General features: G+C 35.7%; 1 protein-coding gene across 3 annotated transcripts in view; it reads left to right on the top strand.

The window, feature by feature from the left end:
• Positions 1 to 22,582, top strand: part of LOC149424585 (alpha-tocopherol transfer protein-like) — an 89,421-nt gene that overhangs the window by 5,950 nt on the left and 60,889 nt on the right. The window contains exon 2 of one of the 3 annotated variants that reach the window (XM_089631423.1): positions 550 to 1,211. The exons of the other annotated variants lie outside the window; for them this stretch is intronic. Coding sequence (XP_089487549.1) covers positions 1,151 to 1,211 — 61 coding nt within the window. The 5' untranslated portion in view covers positions 550 to 1,150. The remainder of the gene's footprint in view (positions 1 to 549; positions 1,212 to 22,582) is intronic. 3 annotated transcript variants of the gene reach the window in all.

Here is a 22,582-nt window from a genome sequence, read left to right as displayed (position 1 = left end):
TTATAGTAATATTATGTAAGGTTGCTTGAAAAAAGCGCACATCCTCTGCGCAAGCGAGCTCCGTGCCTCTCATAACATTTTTATCGAAATTTCAGAAAGATAAGAATAATATTGTAATGTGCATATAAGCTTATTGTGAACATCAGATGATGGGTAAACCAAACATATTAATATCGCAATAACTTCGCAACAGTATGAGTAAAAAGATACGCGTATACTTTGTACATGCGAGGATGCTAACACAGCTTATAAGGATATCTATGAATGTCGGGTATCATTGTCACCCGTCCATATACAACTGTGTGTTACAATATTACAATATTGTGTAGAAATGTAACAAGTAGCAGTCGATTATTTTACTGGCCATTGTCTTTTGTTTTGAACAGTTGAACTCTGCCATTTGCTTAGGTGACATCAGGCATAAAAAGCATTAAATAATTGTTTTAAATCGTTTATTTCAATCCATTGTTCGTTAGTGATGGGTGTTTAAAAATAAGTTATCGTTGACCTAAAGTTGCGTTAAATAAACGAACATTGTATTTGGTTCAGTTTCAGGGTTCAGGTGCAGCCACAGTAACCAAAACTCAGGAGCGAATACACATTGAATACGCAATATCGACATTAAAATAATTAACTTTCAAAAAACGGACATTACGTGATTTTTTTCCATCATTAAAATGATAAGTGATGAAATAGATTACTAATAAAAGTGATTGTTTGAAGAAACTTGCGTACGAAATATTGAGGAAACAATATTATAACATTGTTATAAACTGTTTGACAATCTAAGCCGATTGATTTCGTTGATAATATCACGTTCGCTTGTCCAGTACACATCGTGTGTGATTCTCTCGATTGTCGGTGATTTCTGCAGCAAGCATTTTGAATGTTTAAGTTTGTATATAACTCCCAATTTCCGTGACTAATTCACAACGTTTCGGGTAGATAGTAAAACTATGAAAACACACGTCCAATAGTGTATGATAAGTTTTAGTGGAGTGACTCTATAGAATCCCAACACCAGTCGAGTGTGAACGTTCATCAGGGAATAGTGAAAAAAAAAACTTATCTGTAAACAGAGAGAGAATACAAACTTTTCGGAGTCTGCGTGAGAGTGTTTGAGAGGTAGCAGTTTCCAGAATCTGTGAAAATGACAGCTGTCGTCAGAATGAAAGAACCGGTTATCGTTTACGTCAACGTCCCTGAATCTGGTAAGCGTCTTCCCTTTGTCATTTTTGTTTCATCAAATTCACATTCTTGAAAAAAACTAACCAAAATGCATTACCATTGTGAGCTCATTTTAACTAAATGCATTTTAACACGCCTTCAAAAAATACAATCGAAATCTCGTTTATGGGTTTATTATCGCAAGTGACGGTATTTTTTGAGCATGCATATAATTTTCATAATTATAAAGTACTTAATTTGTTTAAAAATGGTTTCTATGTTCGCTTTTAAAGTAATACTTTTTTAATCTACGGTAAGTCGTAAGTACAGTTCAGGACGTACAAAAACAAAATATGCATAACTTCACTTTATGCGGGTTGTAAATAAGTCGTTTTCATAAATAAAAATCTTATTCACCATTTTTTGTTATCAAATATCCTATAATATTAATAATACGTCCAACTCCATTAAAATAGTGGCAGTATCAACAACTCTCGTCGCTAGAAGCGCTTGACTATGACATTTCTTTCAATGACGGCAAATTAAAATTATTTAAATTTATAAATATAAAAAATGACACAAAGAGTAGGTTCTGTGTGTGCAGTTTACGAATTCAATAATTACAAATAATAAAAACCAGTCGTTTTTTCGGATGCCAAAAAAACTTAAATAAACAAAAAGATTAATTAGCTTTTGAAATATAACACAGGGTTTTCCAATAAGAGGTGTTATTTTGATATTCAATCGTAAAAGATCAATGGTTTCGTTGCTTGTGTGGCATGTAGCGCCGTCTTGTTGAAAGTAAACGTTGTCCATATCAATACCATCCAATTCCGGCCATAAAAAATCATTAATCATCTCTCGATAGCGCAATCTATTCACCGTAACTGTTGCTCCAGCCTCATTTTCGAAAAAGTAAGGTCCAATGACTCCGCTGGACCATAAACCGCACCAAACAGTCACACGTTGAAGATAGAGAGGCTTTTCAACAATAACTCTTGGGTTTTCCGAGCCTCAGGTGCGACAAATTTGCTTGTTGACGAAGCCACCGAGGTGGAAATGGGCCTCATCACTCAAGATGATTTGCATTTGATTCACTCAAGTGAATTTTAATCATTTCAATGTGTTGTTGAAGCGTGTATCGTTCCATTTTTTATAAATGGCGTTTATGTTCAAGTTTCTACTTTGTCAAAAATGACAGCTTCAAAAGTAACATCTACCGAAATAGCGGGCTATTCAAAATAACACCTCTTATTGGAAAACCCTGTATTTGTTTGATCAATCCTAGCAAATAAAGTGTTCTTGATTACGTAAAAAGTGGATTATACATTGCAAAATATTCTTACATAATTTTAAAGATTAATTCAGCAAAGCTGTGTTAGTTCCATATAGCATTCTGTGTTCATATTGAAGTTACAAATCATCGTCAAAGTTGATGATCAAACACACATTTTTGTATGTGTTTTGAATGATCAAATTTATTAATTATATTATTACAAATATTATAATATATTATTACAACATTATACTATATTGGATATATTATTAAATACATTATAATATATAATAATATATTAAATATATTATTAAATACATTATAATATATTATTAAATACGTTATAAAATATTGAATATATTATGAAATATATTGAAATCTTTTTGTTAAATTTCTCACAATTACATAAGTATTTTATTACCTTTCTGAACCATCAAAGACAAAGTTGTATGAACGAAAAACTATTACAACGTATGTGGGTTATCTATTTTTTTTGATTTCTATAACAATTTTTTAAACGTAAGAAAAAGAATTTATTTCATACAAAATCCATGAAAATGTAAGAGAGAAAACCAAGGCACACAACTCATGCCGCTAGGAGGCGCTAGTGGAGCAGGTCGCCATCAGAATGTATGGGATATATTAGAGTTTGGAGGTGTTTATATTATAAGATATTTAGTGTTATTTAGCGACACTAAAAAAATTATCTTATGGGCCTGTGTCAACATTTACTTCATTTGCTCCGATATTGTTGATATATTTTTATTTCCTCCAAAAACATGTATTTGCCGATACGATGGTACAAATAATGATATTATTTTTTTGTACGAAATTAGTAGTGGAGGTGTACGCGGTAATATATTGCTTTTTTTATTATGTCATGTTATACAAGAATCCTATTGTTCGGAAACAGTAGGACTATGAAATCCATATTTCCGGAATGTTGTAAGAGAAGTAAGAGTGAATGTCGGGGACGAGAAATAGAATGGAATAAGTAAAACTGAGTCAGATTGGGCCAAATCTGACAAGTTGTCAGATTTGGTTACTTAACAAAGCTTCAGTCATTCAAGTAACGATTTCTTTTGGTGATGCCTCAACAGGATGATATTGGAAACTTATTTGATTCCGGAATGAACTACAACTAATATACGTACCTATTTTGTTTCTGCCAATTAAATAATGAGGAAAACATTTCTTTGAAGTGTGAATGAAAAAAACATCGTAGGTAAACAAGTTTATATTGCAATCCAATCTGTAGCACTGTATTTGTTAACCGCATTAAATATTGTGGAAAAACAATTTCAAAGCTGTCATCACGAGATGATAATTTTTAAATAAAGGCAATCACTGACTAATCAACATTGTTGGATTTATAAATTGGATTGCCCTTATTGTCTTCCTCGTGTTTTTTTTCCGCCACAGAATGTTTTATAATGATTATTAATAATTGAGATAAGAATTCATTTTTCTTAAAAATAACAATTGATGTCTTTGTCTTTAATTAAGTTGAATCGAAGTATTCTTCAAAACAAAATTGCATGGAATACGAGTGTATCTTTCGATAGTGAAAGTCAAAATCTGAAACCAGGGAATTGTTTAAATTATCATAAAAAACCGTAAGATTTGTAAAGAAAAATCTCAACTAAAAAAATATATATATTAGTTTTACTTCGCCAATTTGATGGCCTCCATGTGAGTGTGGTTACTTGGATACAAATGCCGAGGAAGAGATTCAAAACAAAGATTCAAAACCCGGCGTGGGCAAGTAAAAGTATATATTACCCACATTTACGGCAATATTAAGATTCTCTCAGTATTGCCCTGTTGAAATACCAACATTCACAATCAGAGCTTTGCTCGAAAATGGCTCTAGCCGTCTTTGGTGAACAGTTCTGAATTGCTTCCCCATATTCTTATCTTCTCTCACAGATCTATGATCTGCGTCCTCTGTACTACCTTCTGCCTCGCAACATATGGGGAATTCGATAGTCTCACCGGTTCCAGAAGCGAACATTGGGGCTACAAATTTAAATCTAAGTGGCTCATTCATAAAGTCAATAAAAAAATATAAAATTTTTATTTTCTACCGCAACAGCTGCGTGGATATAACAAAGTCATGTTTGTTAGAAAATAATGAATATTGACCTCACTCTGATAATTGCATACTAATGAGCACGTTGTATGAGAAACTTTGTACTCTTTGGTTTTTTACTGCTCCAGTAATAATTAAAACCATCTAATAATATGTTTTTATGTTACACAATAGTTAATACGTACTTCTGGGGTCTTTTCTTACTAATTTTGCGAAGAAAATTTTCATAATATATGCAAATACAGGATGTAACAGCACGTACCCGAAGGGTGTTAATATATGCGTAGACATGGTGTAACAGCACTTACCCGAAGGATGTTAACGAGCGATTCCTGAGCAAATTTGGATTAAAAAATGAAGATGCAATCTATTTGAATTTCACTGTTGTTTTCGGTATTGAAAATTAATCTTGGAAGTGGAAATTAATCCACTTCCCGACACCCGATCGATCTGAAACTCGACAAATAGACTCGTTGTCGATGGCAATACATTCTATCAACTGTTGATGGCAATCAGTAGCACACACACGCGGACATGTACGCATTACTCTGATATCAGATGACATTACAGCAGTCAACATACAAAAAAAATGTCAGTCGTACCTTATCGGCATTTGGCGAGGTTAGTAGAGTTGTACACTCAATTTCCTGTATAGGAAGGTTCAATACTAAGGCAAACCATTTTTTCGTTTGTTTTAAAATACGTTTTATAATAGACCTGTAATAGAATGTCAATTCAGAGATAATGTGTCAATTTACATTATCAATATCGGTCTGAGTATCAACAGTGCAACCGTGCTCGTGAAATCGGTATAAAATCGTCGGTAGTTACGCCTATCGATCCGATATTGTAAACATATCGATTTCACTGTGCTAGACCCCTCGTCGGTGTTCGGAATAAAAAATATATGTGGTGTTTAGAAATTGTTTTACAATACCTTCTCCATATTGCAAGGATACAACAATGTTTATATTATAGGTAATTATTCATCTATCTGCCTTTTAGGATTAATATTATTATATAATTAACTTAATTAAGATCGGAATAAATTATTTATATAGTTTTTCCCATTCATATTTTTGCAAGTCATGCAGTTTACAGATGGTAAAAAAATGAATATAAATCGCTTTACGAATGGTCAATTACAAAAGATTAACACACTTATATAACATACGTTATTATTTGACAGTCGCAGATCGGTAGAGTATAGTAGGAGTCGACGATTTAAAAATCATCCCCGACTTTCAACACGGCTTTCGATCGGGCCATTCAACTCTCCACCAACTTCTGCGGGTGGTCGAACAAATTTCAAACGGATTCAACTCTCGCCAACACACTGTAGTCCTCTCCCTAGACGTCTGCAAAGCATTCGATAAAGTCTGGCACAGAGGTCTTATTTATAAAATGTACCTCCTCGGTATCCCCCTTTCAATGCTTCAACTCATAGCTAATTTTATTAAAGACCGTAAATTTAGAATCAAATTAGATGGAATTTTTTCCACAGTGAGATCGCTAAGAGCAGGTGTCCCTCAAGGCTCTATTCTCTCGCCAGCTCTTTTCAATATATACCTAAGCGATATCCCCCGCCCCAGCATCTATAACTTTCGCACCAAAAAAACCAAAATAGGCAAATTTGCAGACGACACTGAAGTCATGTCGACTTCAGTAAGCGAAATGACCGCTACACGACGCGTCCAAGACCACGCGTCGAAACTAGAATCATTTTTTAAACAATGGCGAATTAGCATCAATCCCTCAAAAAGCGCCGCTTGTGTTTTCTCCCGTAGACGCCCTAAACGACCCCCTAACATCCACTTGTTCGGCGAAAACGTACCTTGGAAAAAAACATTAAATACCTCGGAATAACTCTAGACAGTAGATTAACTTGGAAAAAGCATATAACCGAAACTTTAAATTCAGCCAATAGAACTCTTGCAGCCCTTTATCCCATGATATCCAAAAATAACAAAAAATTATCTCCAAGGAATAAACTACTAATATATAAATCCACTATAAGACCTAAACTCACTTACGCTAGCCCTATCTGGGCACACGCTTCAGAGCCTCAGTTAAAAAGACTACAAACATTTCAAAACAAAGCCATACGCATTGCCCTGGGAGCTCCTAGATGGATGAGGGTTGCTCAACTACACCGGGACTCTGAAGTTCCCCTCCTTAAAGATCACATCTTAAGTCTCGCGGAATCATTTTATGCGGGCCTCCCCACCCATGAAAACGCATCCATCAACTGCCTCGCACAGTACGATGAAAATGAAATAACTACCTTTAAAAAACCCAAACAAATCCTCCGTAAATCTTAAATCCCCCATATTGCAGCCATGTTTCCTTGCAAAAATATTTTTAAAAAACAACCAAAATTAAACTAAAATTTATCCTACAACCAATATTTAAAATCATGATGAAAGAGAAAGGGGCCTTTTTGGCCCGGAGCTCTGTATGCCAATATTTCATAAGTCATAAGTCATCGGTAGAGTATCAGTGTTGCAGTGTAGTGGGTGGGTCAGTGTCGCCCTAGTGAAAGACTACCATTAACTATCGAAGCGGTATTTAAAATGGATTTAACCGTATTTGGTGACCGGATCTGAACAGCCATGTACTTACCCCTCTCTACTCCTTTCAGCCATACGACATAGGTACTCTTTCTGAGGATGCCGTAGTCCAACTTTGACTGGACATGTCATGTATTCATTCACATTAAAGCGAAGCTTAGTACGAAATCACTATTTTGATTCATCTTTATTACGAATTGGTGTACATTATGAATACCAAAAAATATTTTTTAGATAAATTGTAGGTTTTCCTATCGTTTTTCTTGAGTAGAATACAAATAAAATAATAAATTACTCTAATATATAAATTTAAACTACTAAAAAACAAAATTTTCAGTGTAAATGTATTATCGCGTAATGGAAACAACTTTTAAAAAATGCAGTATTGTAGCTAAGATTATCTGTGACAGTTTCACTTGATTAACTTTTTTGGTTTCTTATAAAATTATTTACAAAATAAATAAAAACCAGTTTTGTGCTTAAAATCGAACTTTTCTTGACTACAAGCGATTTTAATGCCTATTACGTACAATATAAGGTTTACCTAGAATATACACATTTTTGGCTTGTAGCTTCCCCTTAAAATAGTTTGACATTAATTTTAAATTATACCTATAGGGGAGGGCGGGGCTGGTACTAACAAATTTTGTAATATGGTTTATATTTTCAATGATAGTGAACTTTTTTGTTTTTTTTTTTATTCATAGCATGCTTTGGTTATTCAGCTATGATATTAGTAACAAAAATCATCAGTTAGGTAAGTCCTTTCAGAGACAGAGTCATCAAAACCAATAAAATCATTTGTTAATACATACCCCGTATCTGGGGTAAATATTAACGGAGCTGGGGTAAGTATTAACGCAAGGGGCAATTATTAACAGAAGCTAAAATTCTATGAAATAATTAAATAAAAGTCATTAGTATTAAAGATATATTTATTTGAAATGAAACAGTAATTTTTATGATAGGAACTAGGATAGGAACTATGATAGGAACTATGATAGGAACTATGTTAGGAACTTTGACAGTATATTTTTATGATAGGCAATAGTTATTCGGAATACGATCCCTCATCATCCGAGAAACAATTGAGGCATATGTATTTTCTGGTGTCACCTCTAACACAGGTGATATGAGCCCATCTTTTGCATAAAATACATTGTATCCAGTCAAGTCCAGATGTGTCTTCGTTATAAGACTCAGCGCAAACTAAGCAGAAGCAGGCTTCTTCGTAACTGTGATCCTGTAGAATATGTTTCTTTACCTTTTTCACTTCTGCTCTCCGGGTTTCTTTGCCTTTACCTTTTCCCTTTCCTTTGCCTTTGACTTTGTTTTTCGCTTCCGTCTGACTATTTTTTATCTTTTTGGTTAACTTTAATTTGGCATCATCCTCTAAGGCCAATTTTTCTGGAGTATCGGTGAGGATCGTTGATTTTCTTGAACGTTTGCGTTTGGAGTCAAGACGTGGTGATGCTTTTGGAAGCGGTCGTATGCTTTCAATATTAAAATTTTCTGTGGGATTTGTAATTGAGTGGGGTAAGTATTAACGTGTTAATACTTACCCCACTCAATTTGTTAATTTTAGCCCCAAGGTAACTTTTTTTACTTCATCATTTACAGAAAACAAACTAGTTAAAATAATTACAAACAAATAATATAGTGTTACTGTCAATAAAATAGAGCTCGATTCATGATAAAACTATAATTTGATTCAGCGAATGAATAAATCTTAAATCAATTTATTGTAAAGAACAAAAAGTTCGCTTACCTGTCAATCTGAGGTCACTACGCACAACCACTACAAGCGACGGCCGGTTGGCAAATGACAAGTCAGGACACGTTCGGCTGTGTATATACTGTTTCTAAACCGAGTATCATATTTTTGACACATCACGTTTGGCGGGAATCAGCTTGTTAATTCTTACCTCCGTTAAAACCAACCCCGCTCTCCCCTACATTATATTTGCGGCTCGTTCTAAGATGATACTTTCAGTATCACCCTGGGAAAATATCAGAATTCACAATCGAAATTTTACTTGAAAATGGCTTTAGCCGAGTTTGAAGACCAGATCTGAATATCTAATTATTCCCCCACATTTTTCTATCCCATCTTCTTCCCCTCCCCACTACCTATCCTCACAACATTCCTAAATAGGGTATTTTCACTGTTTTTTTTTTTTATTTTCGAAAAATATATTACGATAACGAATTAAGTAAATTATTTTTAAACGATTTAAAATGTGCCATTTTCGGGTTGCCTTCAAAACGACATGTTATTTTTATTCCTGCATCCGGCGGCGCCTACGTCACGCCGGACAACGTTGGTGACAGCCGTCTTACCAGTCATTGGCGGTTTTATGTCATAACGACGTTGCAGCCAGTTGGAACCTTTCGGAATGTGCTGCTTTAGATCGCTTTTGAAATCAATAAATATGAATGAAAACATTAAAATAACATATTCTTAGTTGATCAGATCTGAAATCTTAGTAGGATAATCGCAATCAGAAAAATAAACGTTAATCTTCCACACTTTTATAACGGTATTTATAGTTAGCGAAAATACTGGGAACACTTGGATATTTGATAACTCAGATTTTTTTATTAAAATGCATCAGCGCGTTTCGGAAACGATCCGACACGTATTTAAATATAGAATGTGATTATTAAAAGGCCGTATTGATCCCGATTACAACATGATGTCCTATTATGTCCCTTATCACTGCGAGATACCGCGGTGGGCAGGTACCTGTTGGTAGGCACCGGCTAATAGAATATTAGGTAGGTACTTGTAAAGGGTAAAGCAACAATATTTGCACTACGATAAGTGGGCCATCATCACAAAAGCGTTCACCTGTTGCTTCCAAACGTGTGGGAACCATCCGAAACATCTCTTAATGCTTTGCATCAGTTCACTCGTTGAGTTAAGGCCCCGTAGTAAGCGTTCAAAGATGGTTTGAAAGGGAAATATGTAAATATGAATGTTAGAGGGAGCGCGATAATATTTAAAAAAAAATAACGATAATACTTAAGCGAAAATGGTGAATCTCTAGACAAATGCTTAGTTGCATTTAAAGATCCGCTGTGAATTTTTTCATGCCTATAACATATTAAATAATGGATCAAAACATGTTTTTAATAATTTTCGGAGCTTTGAGATTTTTTCTATCGAGGGAATTTCATATAATTGACGTTTCGGCTTCACAAATTTATTAGATATTATCGTCAAAAATAAGTTTTAAAAATAAGTTTGGAAATTAAAAACTTAAAGAGTTGAAAAATCTTTAAGAAACTTGTTATAAATCGGGTAAGCGGGGGCTTAAGCCATCTTTGAAATGACGAGATGATAAATATATTATTAAATTCTACAGTTCTTCAGTTTTGGTTGCTTTGCAGAATGTTAAGCGAAATTCTAGATCGCGCAATTAGAATTGACCCAAAGAACACAAAACAAGGATTGTATATTTTGGTAGTTCTTTATTTAATAAATCAAAAGCAAAATTTCCTCTGAAATCATAAGATTTTATGTTCTAGTCTGGTGTACACGTAGCTGTCTGAAACCGGTACGGTAAACAATAAATAAGCGAAACAAAGTCGTAATTCAATGAAATTCCATCGACTTCAAAAGCTGGCAATTTTCTTTTGAACGCCATCCAGAAATAAACGTATATTATTGAAAAACCAAACAACGCAGCGTTTGCATAATAGTGTGTATAATTAATAATAGATTTCGAAAGAATTTCTATTTAAAATAAAATAAATAGGTAAGTAGGTACTAAACATTGTTAGTTCTTTCCTGTGCTAAAGCGTGACACTAACAGGTGCGTACAGATGGGTATTGCATACAATTACTATTTCCTGTTATTATTTATTAATAATTATTGCAGATTATCAATATAATTATTAATTTTGCACGTATTTAAATGAAATTAATTTTAAGTACGGCCTCAGCAAAGGTTAATAAAATTTCAAACGATTGTGCTCACGTATTCTCAGTAAGTACAATAGATTTACTAACACGTCGTATTTTTCAGGGATTTTTTTCTCTTTTATGTAAGTGACAAAAGATTTTACTTGTGATTTTACAAAAATACAAAGTGAAACTCACCTTGAACTCGACTTTCCGCTTTTTGTTTATTTTGCTAACTTTTCATTTATAGTTTCACGCAATGAAATGCCAATGTTTTAAGATAGTTTTTAGAAAAGTTGAATATTTTGTATGGGAAAATAAACACTCAACTTTTTTACCTAAAAACTACCTTCAAACATTGGAATTTTTTATTTCTATCATTATGTAGAAACACCTCCCGAAGCAGTGCAATTTACCTCCGGACACCCTGTATAATACACTATTACTTCACGATTGACCTATATTCATGGATTTCCTTAAATAATTGGCATTATACTAAAACATGGGTTTTCAGGAACATAAATATCCTGTCTGTAAATATCCTCGATATGAAAATGAGTTAGTTCTATTTTTTACTGACACCATTATCCAATACAACCTACAAGCAATTTGTTTTTATGTGCGTTTTATAAATATGGGTGCTGTCAGTCATTGATGAAAAATATTGTTTCATATACCTCATAAAAAAATGCTACAGCAACGTTGAAAAAAAATGTTAACATTTCAAGTTCACATTTCAGGTAGCTTCCTATCTATTAGAAAAAAAATTTAAAACATGTGCATGTGTATAAACGGTGTTCGGAAAGTCGTAGCACAAACGAGAAATTGGTGAATCTACATAACATTTGGGTTCGATTTTGTGGTATAACATATTTTGATTTGAGCTTTCGTTTTCGAGTAAAATGAATCCGAAGTTATAATTTTAAAGTTAAATTTGAAAAAATATCTGTCGCTAGAGGGTTAATAACAGCAGTTTAAAGTCTTTTAAAATGTATGGAAATGTAGACTCGGCTCTTAAAGCTTTTAAACCATTCTGTTGCCGAGAAAAATGGAAAACGGTTTTAAAAAAAATCGAAAAAAAAGTGTTTTGGGTGGTTTGTGTGAAATAGATTCACCAGTTTCCCACTTTTACTGTAAGTTTTATATTTTATTGACTCGTGTTCATATTGTGAAATGAAATTAATTTAGTTAAAATGGAATTATTGACAAATAAAATTTCTATGATAGTTCTGATATATCCGTAATTTTAAAAAAATTTACAAGCAGGATTATTCATGGTCAAGTTGAGACTAGTTACCTCGCATGAGTTCAACAGATCGAACAAAGGTCTGAAATGGGACAACGCGAAAGAAGTTTATTTACCTCCACTGCATTAGATATAAAGTGCGGCGCATGGCTCTGCACTTTTTTTATTAATGTACCGGTTTGAGTTCCGAAAAAATCTTATTTTTCTGCCTCTTCCTAATAATAGATTTATCGGCGCGTGCAATGCACAAAAAATAGAACTGTTGACCTCGATATTAATTCGTAGACGTCACGCTAAAATTATATTGTCTTCATAACGGTGTTACCTTATTTTTTTTTCTTTCTTCATTTATGTCTTAAGTTCCAGCTTTACATGTTTACACCACCCAATTTTTGGCGGCTGTCATCAAAACCAGGAGGTGGTTTTGCTCGAATGCACCGATTCGAAGCCGGTAGTTCTCTTTTCAAGCAATCGCATCTGAAAAAATAACTCTGTTACTTTTCAGACAATACCAACGGTCATCTGGTATTCGTACATCTTGTACCGTCAATGCATAGTTGAGCACTGCCCATAAATAAACCACTCACTATATCGATAACTTCGGGCTTTTTGTATGAAATAAATTTTACCTACAAAACCATAGATTTGCCAATATATAGACAGTAAAATTCTCATTCGGAGCCTATTTATTATACTATACACCAATCAAAAACTTTGAAAGTTTATTCCATAGATTTTCGGAGATTTTCATTGGTCGATAAAATTAGGCAACACTGAGGTCACAATATTCACGGTTCCAATTTTAGATCGGAGTTATACCCCCCTGGCACTGCCCCATTATTCTTTTGTTGTCGAAATATATTTTATTTTATTATTTTTACATCACATCATTGTATTTACTTAAATACTTTGCTATTATAATAAAAATAATTGGTAGCTACTTAATAAAACCGGGTAAATATTAAGAAGGACGGCAGGTCAACGGTTAATAAATCTTGTTTCCGGTATTATACGGTTACACCAAAACAAACGCAGAAAAAAGTCAAGCTTAAAACCCGGTATCACTTTAACATACACACATAAAGACACTTCACCATAACCTACACATCTGCCCTGACGATGGAAACTGAAACGCGCTGTCCGAAACGTTTGCTAAAGATGGAGGAAGCGCAACACGGCATATTAAACCCAAAATAAATCACCAAGTAAAGTAAAATATTACTTGTTTTTAAATAATTCATAAGTAGGTCTAGATTCCACTTTACTATGTAATAATACTTGTTTATTGACAGAGCGTACCGATCCTGTTTTAACTTGTCAATTTGACATTTCATCTGTCTGTAAATTTGTTTGTTCCGGTACTGGTTCGAGATAATCGCCGCGTTGGAAACTACCCTTTTATCGTGCCAGAATTCGCATGATAGTGTTTACTACTGAGCTGTCAAATTGGAATAATCAAGATTATGACAGGTACCTACATGCCTGAGGAAAGTTCGCAAAAATAAAAATATTACGTATAATATTTATGGTTTATTATTAAGTAGGTAGGTATTTAAGTACCTACTTACAAATCTTACAATTTTGGAGGAGTTTTGGGTTCGATTTATTAAATAAGATAAAATTAACAAATACTTATAAGCAATAATTAGTCGCCTGAAATATCAATACAAATTGAAAATATCTTCCGAGTAAAAATAAATGCCGCCAACGGGAATTGAACCCGTACCATCTGATGTGCACTGAGTACCCTGCATCCGAAGGCACGGGTTCAATTCCCGTTGGCGGCATTTATTTTTACTCGGGAGATATTTTCAATTTGTATTGATATTACAGGCGACTAATTATTGCTTATAATTATTTTTTATCCTTTATGCTACGTATAAAACCTTGTCTTATAAACATTAGTTTATCATTATCAAAAAAAAAAAATAAGATAAAATTAGAACAATTTTTTTGGACACGAGGTGTAGGTACTGTTCATACTGTAAGTTAGTGTAAATGCTAGTTTACTATATTACCATTTTCTCTTATCAAGATAACTACTAACCCTTTATCCGGGACAAAATTCAATTCTACGGCATTTACTGACGTAAAACAAATTATTTGTTTGCAGGACTCGACTGCCTACGTCACTAATCAATGTGACGTCAATCACGATTTTAAAAAAACAACACAACTCACGTAATAATTGCCATGATAAAGCTCTCAACAATCATTTTGGATAGCAACAACCTTTGTGAACAGGATTACAAGGAATTAGAATAGCATCTTGAGATTTTTTCTTAGTCGCTTCAAATTTGCGTGGGTTACAGTGTATTTCAAATCTTTCTTTTGCTTCGAAATACTTTTTTATGTTTTAAATAAAAAAGTTTTAAATAAATTTGTAAATACAAGTTCTCGAAAGTTATAAAAATCTAAATCATTTAACATACTTCAGTCCGAACTTTTTAAGTTGATATTATTATTTTATTAGCATCTAGTGAAGGTTAAATCAAATAAACTTAGATAAATAATCGAAATATATTAGCGTGATTGATTTTTGGGATATTATGGCGTGTTTCGCTTCCTCCTCTTTTAACCAATGACAGCTTTGCAGTGTTCATCCAAGGGCGGGGGTTTTGGGGATTTAAGTATCCCAGAAAAAAATAGTAAAAGTAAGTATGTTAAGACCAGAAAATACCTTTAAATAGAGCCAGAAATTTAACGACGTAAGTGAAGCAGACGTGCACAACGATATAAAACGCGCGTCCAGTGTATTGGACAGACCTGCGGTTGAGTTTTCCCTATCAAATCACTAAAATAAAGTGGGAATCTTAGCGATATAAGTGATGAAGTCGCGTAAAAACAATATTAGGCGCGCGGCCGGCGTAATGGAAGCACCTACTGTAGACTTGGTTTTTTGTTTTTTTGCTTCATATTTTCTAAATCGTAGACATTTTGTTTATTACAAGGGTTCCAGTTCTTTTGAATTCATAGTTTTTTCTGGAGTTCCTCAGGGGTCTATCTTTGGACCACTTCTGTTTCTGATTTTTATTAACGATATTGGTTCAGTCATCACACATTCGCTGTATTTACTATTTGCAGATGACTTGAAACTATATCGCTCAATAAAAAACCATCTTGACTGTATTCCCCTTCAACGTGACATTGACTGCGTCTGAAACTGGGCCAAAATAAATGGCTTGAACTTCAGTACACCGAAGTGCAGTATCGTCTCGTATACAAGATCAAAGAAACCGCATGTATTTGAATATACAATCAATGAAATTATTCTCCAACACCTAAACCAAATCAAAGATCTAGGAGTTATTTACGACAGCAAACTAACTTTTCACCAACACATCGATGATTTAATAAGCAGATCATACAGGCTTCTCGGCTTCGTAATTAGAAACTCATATCCGTTTCGTAACACAAAAACACTGACGTTATTATATAACACACTAGTCCTAAGTGTACTTGAATCAAATTCGATCATCTGGGCTCCACATGAATTAACATACACTTTACGCATTGAAAGAGTCCATAAATTTTTTTTAAGGTTTTTATTCTCGCGGCTCTATGGACGTTACCCTTGGCTTTACCCATCGATTTATATATTAGGCATGACCAATTACCACTCCCTAGAGACACGTAGAGGTATTGCTTTGCTTAAATATTTTTTTTAACTAATAAATGGTCACTTATCTAATAATGAGATACTGGCCCAGTTAAATTTTTTTGCACCAGAGTCTCACTCTCGAGGACGTCATCACAATCTTCTGTATAGTAGAGCAAGCCGCACTAATTTATTTATGAACTCACCTGTGGGGAGAGCTACGTGCTTTTTGAATGCGGTAGATAAAAAAAAAGATTTATTTTTTGTGTCCTATAGCGCATTTGCGAGATTTTTGGCATTGCATATACACTGCATAAATGGTACAATTATAACGTCACTGTATTACCTGTAATTGTTATAAATACATGTACAAATTATACATAAATAAAATGAAATGAAATAAAATATTTTCATGTTTTCGATCATTTCAATTCGTATGAATCGTATATCTTCTTTAATAAAACAACATCTATAAAACATTTTTTACTGACGCCTATTGTATAAGTGATGTAATAATTAAGAAAGTGTAAGCATATGAATCAAAAAAACAGTTTTCGATTACCAATATACTTACATTATGTATAAATATTTACATGAATCGCTAGTACCTACCCACGAATGTCGTATTTAAAAACACCGTTCCATGTTAACTCAACACAATGACAATTCAACACAGTGACAATTCAACACCCCTTTAAAAAGTTATATAAAGTCATTACAAGCGATAAAAAACTAAACTCTAAACCTAACCTATTTAACTTAGTTAAACCTTGTTTAACCTATTTAACCCAGTTTAACCTATTTAACATTCTTTCATCACGTTTCATGACTTTATTTCACTTTTTAAAGGTTTGTTGAATTTCGGTCACCTAAAAACACATTGGTAAAATAATAAGGTATTATCATGGAGGAAAGAAGGAGGAGGGGATGGCACTAGGGCAACTGGGGACATCACATCGAATAAACTCAACCGGGCTCAATTATTGTTATTTCACAAGCCATAAAGTACTTTTCACGTAAAAGTATTTTTATTGTTGTTTTTTGTCGCTTTTCTGCCACGTGTTTTTGACGCGTTTTGTCGTAGCAGCCTCCTTTATACAGCAATGTTATTCGATAATGGGCTTTGCATAAAGTCACATTAGAGGGCACATTCGCACAGCTTTGGCTTGTCAGATCGCACATTCTTATTCCAAGGGGTTGGTACGCGATGTTGATTTCATTGTTTCTTACATAGACATATGAAATTCATATGTCTGTGGTTTCTTATAATTCCGCTAGATGCCTCTCGTCACATTTCAATCAAGGCATTTTATTATCTAGTGTACGTAGCCTGGCGTGTTAAATATTATTTTATAAATTAGATATTTGTTTACTTCGTTTTTTGCACTTCACAACCAGTTTTATTCATAGTTTAATTTATATTCATGTTTTAATTGGCGCCATCTCTTGCTAATTTGAATAACACTTGGCAAGTGTACCGCGATGAATGGGCGTGTTAATTTGAAATTCCGCCCCTGTACCCCAGGCTTCTGTCCTCGAAGTAAAGCGACAAAAATCTCGTAAGAAATTATCTTATTACCGCCTCCTCTCACTTCTTTCCTCCATGGGTATTATACTTCCAATATCTCACAAGCAGGGAATTCCATCACCATGGGTACACAAACACTTTTCTATGAAATTTCTACCCTGAAATTCTAAAATATTGATAATATTTTATGGTTTGCATATTTATACACGTTGATCATGACCGTCAATACATTGAAATCTCATTACATTGTCCTTATGTATATTCGATCGGTGATGTAATTCAATAATCAATAATTATTGATAGTGTAATTCAACACATCGTGTTGCATAATATGTTAGTATCAATTAAGAATTCTTTGCGTTTGCCGGCGATAGACATTTCGTCAACAGAACTATCCGGGGAATTCGACTGCGATTAACATTGAGCCCACCAAAGCATAATGGAATTTCATCACAATTATTGACCTTCATCAATCATGCCTAGTGGCGTAGCGACAAATTAACGAGCCCGCGGGCATGTACCACCCCACACAAATATAAAGACATTTTATTGAAAATTTACATTTAACACAATAATGATATGTTCAAAATTTTCTTAATCAAAGGTAACACAAATATTCGCTTGAAACTCTCAAAACAAGATGGAATTCCAGAGTATTATAATTATTTTATGATTTTTAATCTTTATGATCAAGACACTTATTTAATCAGGGCCTTACTAATAAATGTGTTTCAAATTTTACACGAATGATAAACAACCAATAATTTATGATAAATGGTTGGTTATCAGTTGTTTAAAATTTAAAACACGTTTATTGTTGAAGTGGTAAATATTTTAGACCGGACCGCTTTTATCCAGCTACTACGGATTCGCATTATTCTAGAACACGAATAATTTGAATAAAGGGTAAATATTCTTGCTTGTCGTTTTTTTTACGTGAGCTTCTTTTTTAAATATTTTTTTTCTGTAAGAGCTGGTTTTGAGCTCTTTTGATTCGGTTTGCCCAAGCGATCGCTACGCCTCTGACACGTAATATTGACTTTGTAAAAATATCTAATTAGCAAATTATCGTTCCCTAATTCTTCCGTTCGCTTACTAGCGGTGTGTTTTTGAACCAACTAATAGTACCGAATGGAATGTTGAGAAACGCTAAATACCTACAGTTAAATTGAATAACGTGTTCCTGTGTCTAAATGGTGTATCTTGGGTAATTTCGAATGTGTACTTATTCATTTATTATGTCTGAAACAATATTTCTTTACCAACAAATATTTGTTTCGGAATCTATTTAATTCATTCTGTAATCATCTACACTTGATGTAGTTTTATTGGATTATTGATTTTTCTCATCTTTATGTCTATTTTCAACGATTCATGCAGTATAATGGTCGATTTCAGCGGTTCTCAACATGTGGTCTACGAATATATAAATAAATAATTGGAAATACAACATTTACAAAACTGCACTCAATTGTATGTACGTAGCTAAGTTTTAACCCCCTTTTATTTTATAAATACGAAAGATCGAAAAATATTCAATAGCTTGGAACTTTTGCCTATCAAAATATTGAGTAAACTTTGGTCTTTGAGTTCTCAATCTTTATCTATCTTAATTTATCTATCTTATGTATCTTTTATCAGGAGATTTTTCAATGTGGATGAGTGTTTCAGGCGAGTAATTATTGCTTGTAAAATAATTGTTTATCTGTCAACATTTGAATTTTGACAGTTAAAGATTGAGTTTACACTTTGACTTGTGAATAATGGGGCTGACACACTTGCTCTATACTCTCAGCAATAGGTCTAACCACGAGAATTCAGCGCGCTTGTAGCGTGGTCTGTCACAGGCACAACTGTGTAACTTTAAATGTTGATGTGAGTTTTGTTTGATAATTATTCTCTGAAAAACTCTCTTTAGCCTCTCCTGCCTAAAGCGCAAACAATGATTTAGTATTGTTTATTCAGTTGTGTGGAAAATCTACACATCAAGGGTAATTTCCTTTTTATGCGAATCGATATACATACAATGACAATGGTCTACTTACAAGGCTCATAAAATAGGCGATTATAGTTCTATCAGCCTATTGCACACATTATATATATAATATTGTATAACTTAAAATCTACCAATGAAGAGCAAATAATGGATAAGTTTCGATAAAAATAAACTGGTTAAAAGAGTATAATTAGGTTGTGAAAACAAAACGGAAACATACATAGGATATTATTTAATACAATTTAAACAACTTTAAATATCTTTGTTGTTATTTATTATGGTTTCAAGTTCACTGCACCTAAAATTGTTTTATTGAAACTAAGACTAACTTCTAAGGTATTGACCATAGACCTATTCACCCAGCATTACTTTAAATACGAAAAACTGTCGGAATTATCATCAAATTCATGACTCGGGTCCGATGATCAGCGACGGTTCGTGCAATAAAACAGGATATTTCAATTTGGTAGGCGGGAATGGGTACCGCCGCCCTGGGAACCATTTATTGGATGACCAACACCTCTGCCACAGGTCACCCCAAGTGACTAGTTCGCTACGTTTGGTGACTTAGCAGGGGTGCCCGGGTTCATGGGTTAAGGTTTGCCCAGGTCTTGGTGGCGGGTGCGTCGGTCCACCTTCTGCGTGGCGGGCCGGTTGGGAGATGCTGGTTGAGGGAGACCCTTTACAACCGGTTACCGCTGTCCGGGCCGCTCGATAGTACAGGGGCCCGACCCTCAGGCTCACGACTAAGGGTGGGCTGCCCCATCAGCGAGTGAAAAAACCCCGCCACTGCTGTTGTGCCGGTTCGTGACCGGAGGGGACCCAGCAGCAGCGTTTGGGGCGCATTGGATGCCCTCTCCAGCCGGACTCTCCTAGCCTATCGCCTAGCACCGCAGTGGGTGGGCTGGAACCAAACGCTCATCACTCCTGGACAGCCTGAACCCCAGATTCCTACCCACCCCTCATACCTTTCCTTTCCAGACCTTTCCTTTCACCTCCTACCCTAACAAAAAAAAAAAACTTTAAATTCATGAACATACAACACAACAATTTTAAAATCATTACAGCGGCGAGTAGCAGGCGTCCCCGGTGCGGGCCAAAACTGTTGGTAAATTTTGCCAACATTCGTGGCCTGCACACAAATTTAAATTCCGTCCATCACCATCTTTTGTCCCAACGTCCCAACCTTCTTTTCCTATCCGAAACTCAGATAGCCGAGCCGCCAGACTCCTCCTATCTGGACTGCCCGGGCTTTACCCTCGCAAGCAAATTCCGACTCAAAGGAGGAGTCTGCCTCTATAGTCGAGCTGACGTCAACTGTATACGACTATTGAGTCTGGAAAACTCCAGATTCGACGTAATGTGGGTGCGCGTCAATCTTGCCAGTACGGCAAGATTCTACGCATGTCTATACCGCTCACCGAACCATAGCGAATCAGACACTTCCGAGCTCTTCAAACATTTGAGCGATACTATTGATGATCTCTTGCCCCGCTACCCTTCGGCCGAGTTTGTTGTTCTGGGGGACTTCAATGTTCATAACGAACCATGGTTGAAGTTCTCAGGCCCAACGGACTCGGTTGGCCGACAGGCGGAATCCTTTGCCATTTGCTACGGATTAGAGCAATTAGTTCAGGAGCCTACAAGGGTTCCTGATGTCCAGACTCACCGCTCCAATCTGTTAGATCTATTCTTAACTACTGTGCCACACAGTTATAAGATTGACGTCACAGCGCCTCTGGGATCATCTGACCACTGCCTAGTGACGACATCAATCCCTGTTAGCCTCAGACCAACCAATGAGAGACTGAGGAGAAAAGTGTGGCACTATAGGTCAGCAGATTGGTTCGGTATGCGGGCCCATTTCAACGCTTTTCCGTGGTTAGCTGTTTGTTTTCGGACTTTGGACCCTTCAAGATGTGCCCAGGAGATTGGTGAAGTCATCAAATCGGCGATGGATGGCTTCATACAATCGACTACTAAAGAAACTGGTGTGGGCTCAAAGCCGTGGTTCAGTCGACAATGCTCCGAAGCAGTTCGACAAAAAAACGCGGCTTACCGAGCCTACAACACATCTCGAACGCCCGAAAGCAGATCAGCATACAACAAATCGGCAAAGGAATGCAAGAGAATCATTAATAGGTCAAAATTCGAACACGACCTGCAGATCAGCAAAAAGCTGGCTGCCTGCCCGCATGGCAGCAGAGCATTCTGGTCGCTTGCGGGCTCAATAGGTCGAAATTTTTGCAAACCCAGTTTGCCACCTCTTACCAGACCTGACGGCTCACTAGCAAACACCGCCACCGAAAAGGCTAACTTATTAGGGAAAATGTTTGCGGAAAACTCGACCCTCGACGACGGGGGTGCTGTTCCGCCGTCGGTTCCTCACTGCGGCTTCTATATGAAAAAGCTGAGGATCCGGCATCGGGATGTACTCCACGTCACACGGGGGCTCGATGTTAACAAAGCTAGTGGACCTGATGGAATACCTGCCCTGGTATTGCAGAGGTGTGCTGCGGAAATAGTTCCAGTTTTGACAAAGCTCTTCAAAATGTCCCTGAAGTGTGGCACTGTGCCCTCTGGTTGGAAAAAAGCGGTAATTCACCCTATTCCCAAGAAAGGTGACCGCTCCAACCCGGCCAACTACCGCCCCATAGCGATCACATCAGTTCTGTCCAAAGTGATGGAACGTGTGATCAACGACAAACTGCTCACATACCTCGAGAAGAACAAAATTATCAACGACCGTCAATACGGATTCCGGCGGAACCGCTCGTGCGGTGATCTTCTCGCGTATGTGACGCATGTTTGGGGGCGGTGCCTGGAACATCACGGTGAGACCCAAACGGTCGCACTAGACATATCCAAGGCCTTTGACCGGGTCTGGCACCGAGGACTTGTCAACAAATTGCATTCTTACGGACTTCCCGCATCCCTGTGTACGTGGATTGCTGACTTTTTAAGGGATAGGTCGATTCAGGCGGTTGCTGACGGTTTCACCTCTTCCTCACACTCCATAAATGCTGGCGTCCCACAGGGATCGGTTCTGTCTCCGACTTTGTTTTTGTTGCACATCAATGACCTTTTGACATGTGCACCGATTCATTGTTACGCGGATGACAGTACAGTTCATGATAGCTTTTTGTTTGACAAGCCCCCAAAGGGCACACAAACTCCAACGGCTCGGAGGGCTTTGAAGCAG

Source organism: Hesperophylax consimilis, chromosome 4, assembly GCF_061612785.1.
Source record: "Hesperophylax consimilis isolate HC1 chromosome 4, BYU_Hcon_1.0, whole genome shotgun sequence".
Classification (NCBI taxonomy): Eukaryota; Metazoa; Arthropoda; class Insecta; order Trichoptera; family Limnephilidae; genus Hesperophylax; species Hesperophylax consimilis.
Note: the sequence above shows the minus strand (reverse complement) of the source record. Positions and strands in the feature narration are given on the sequence as shown.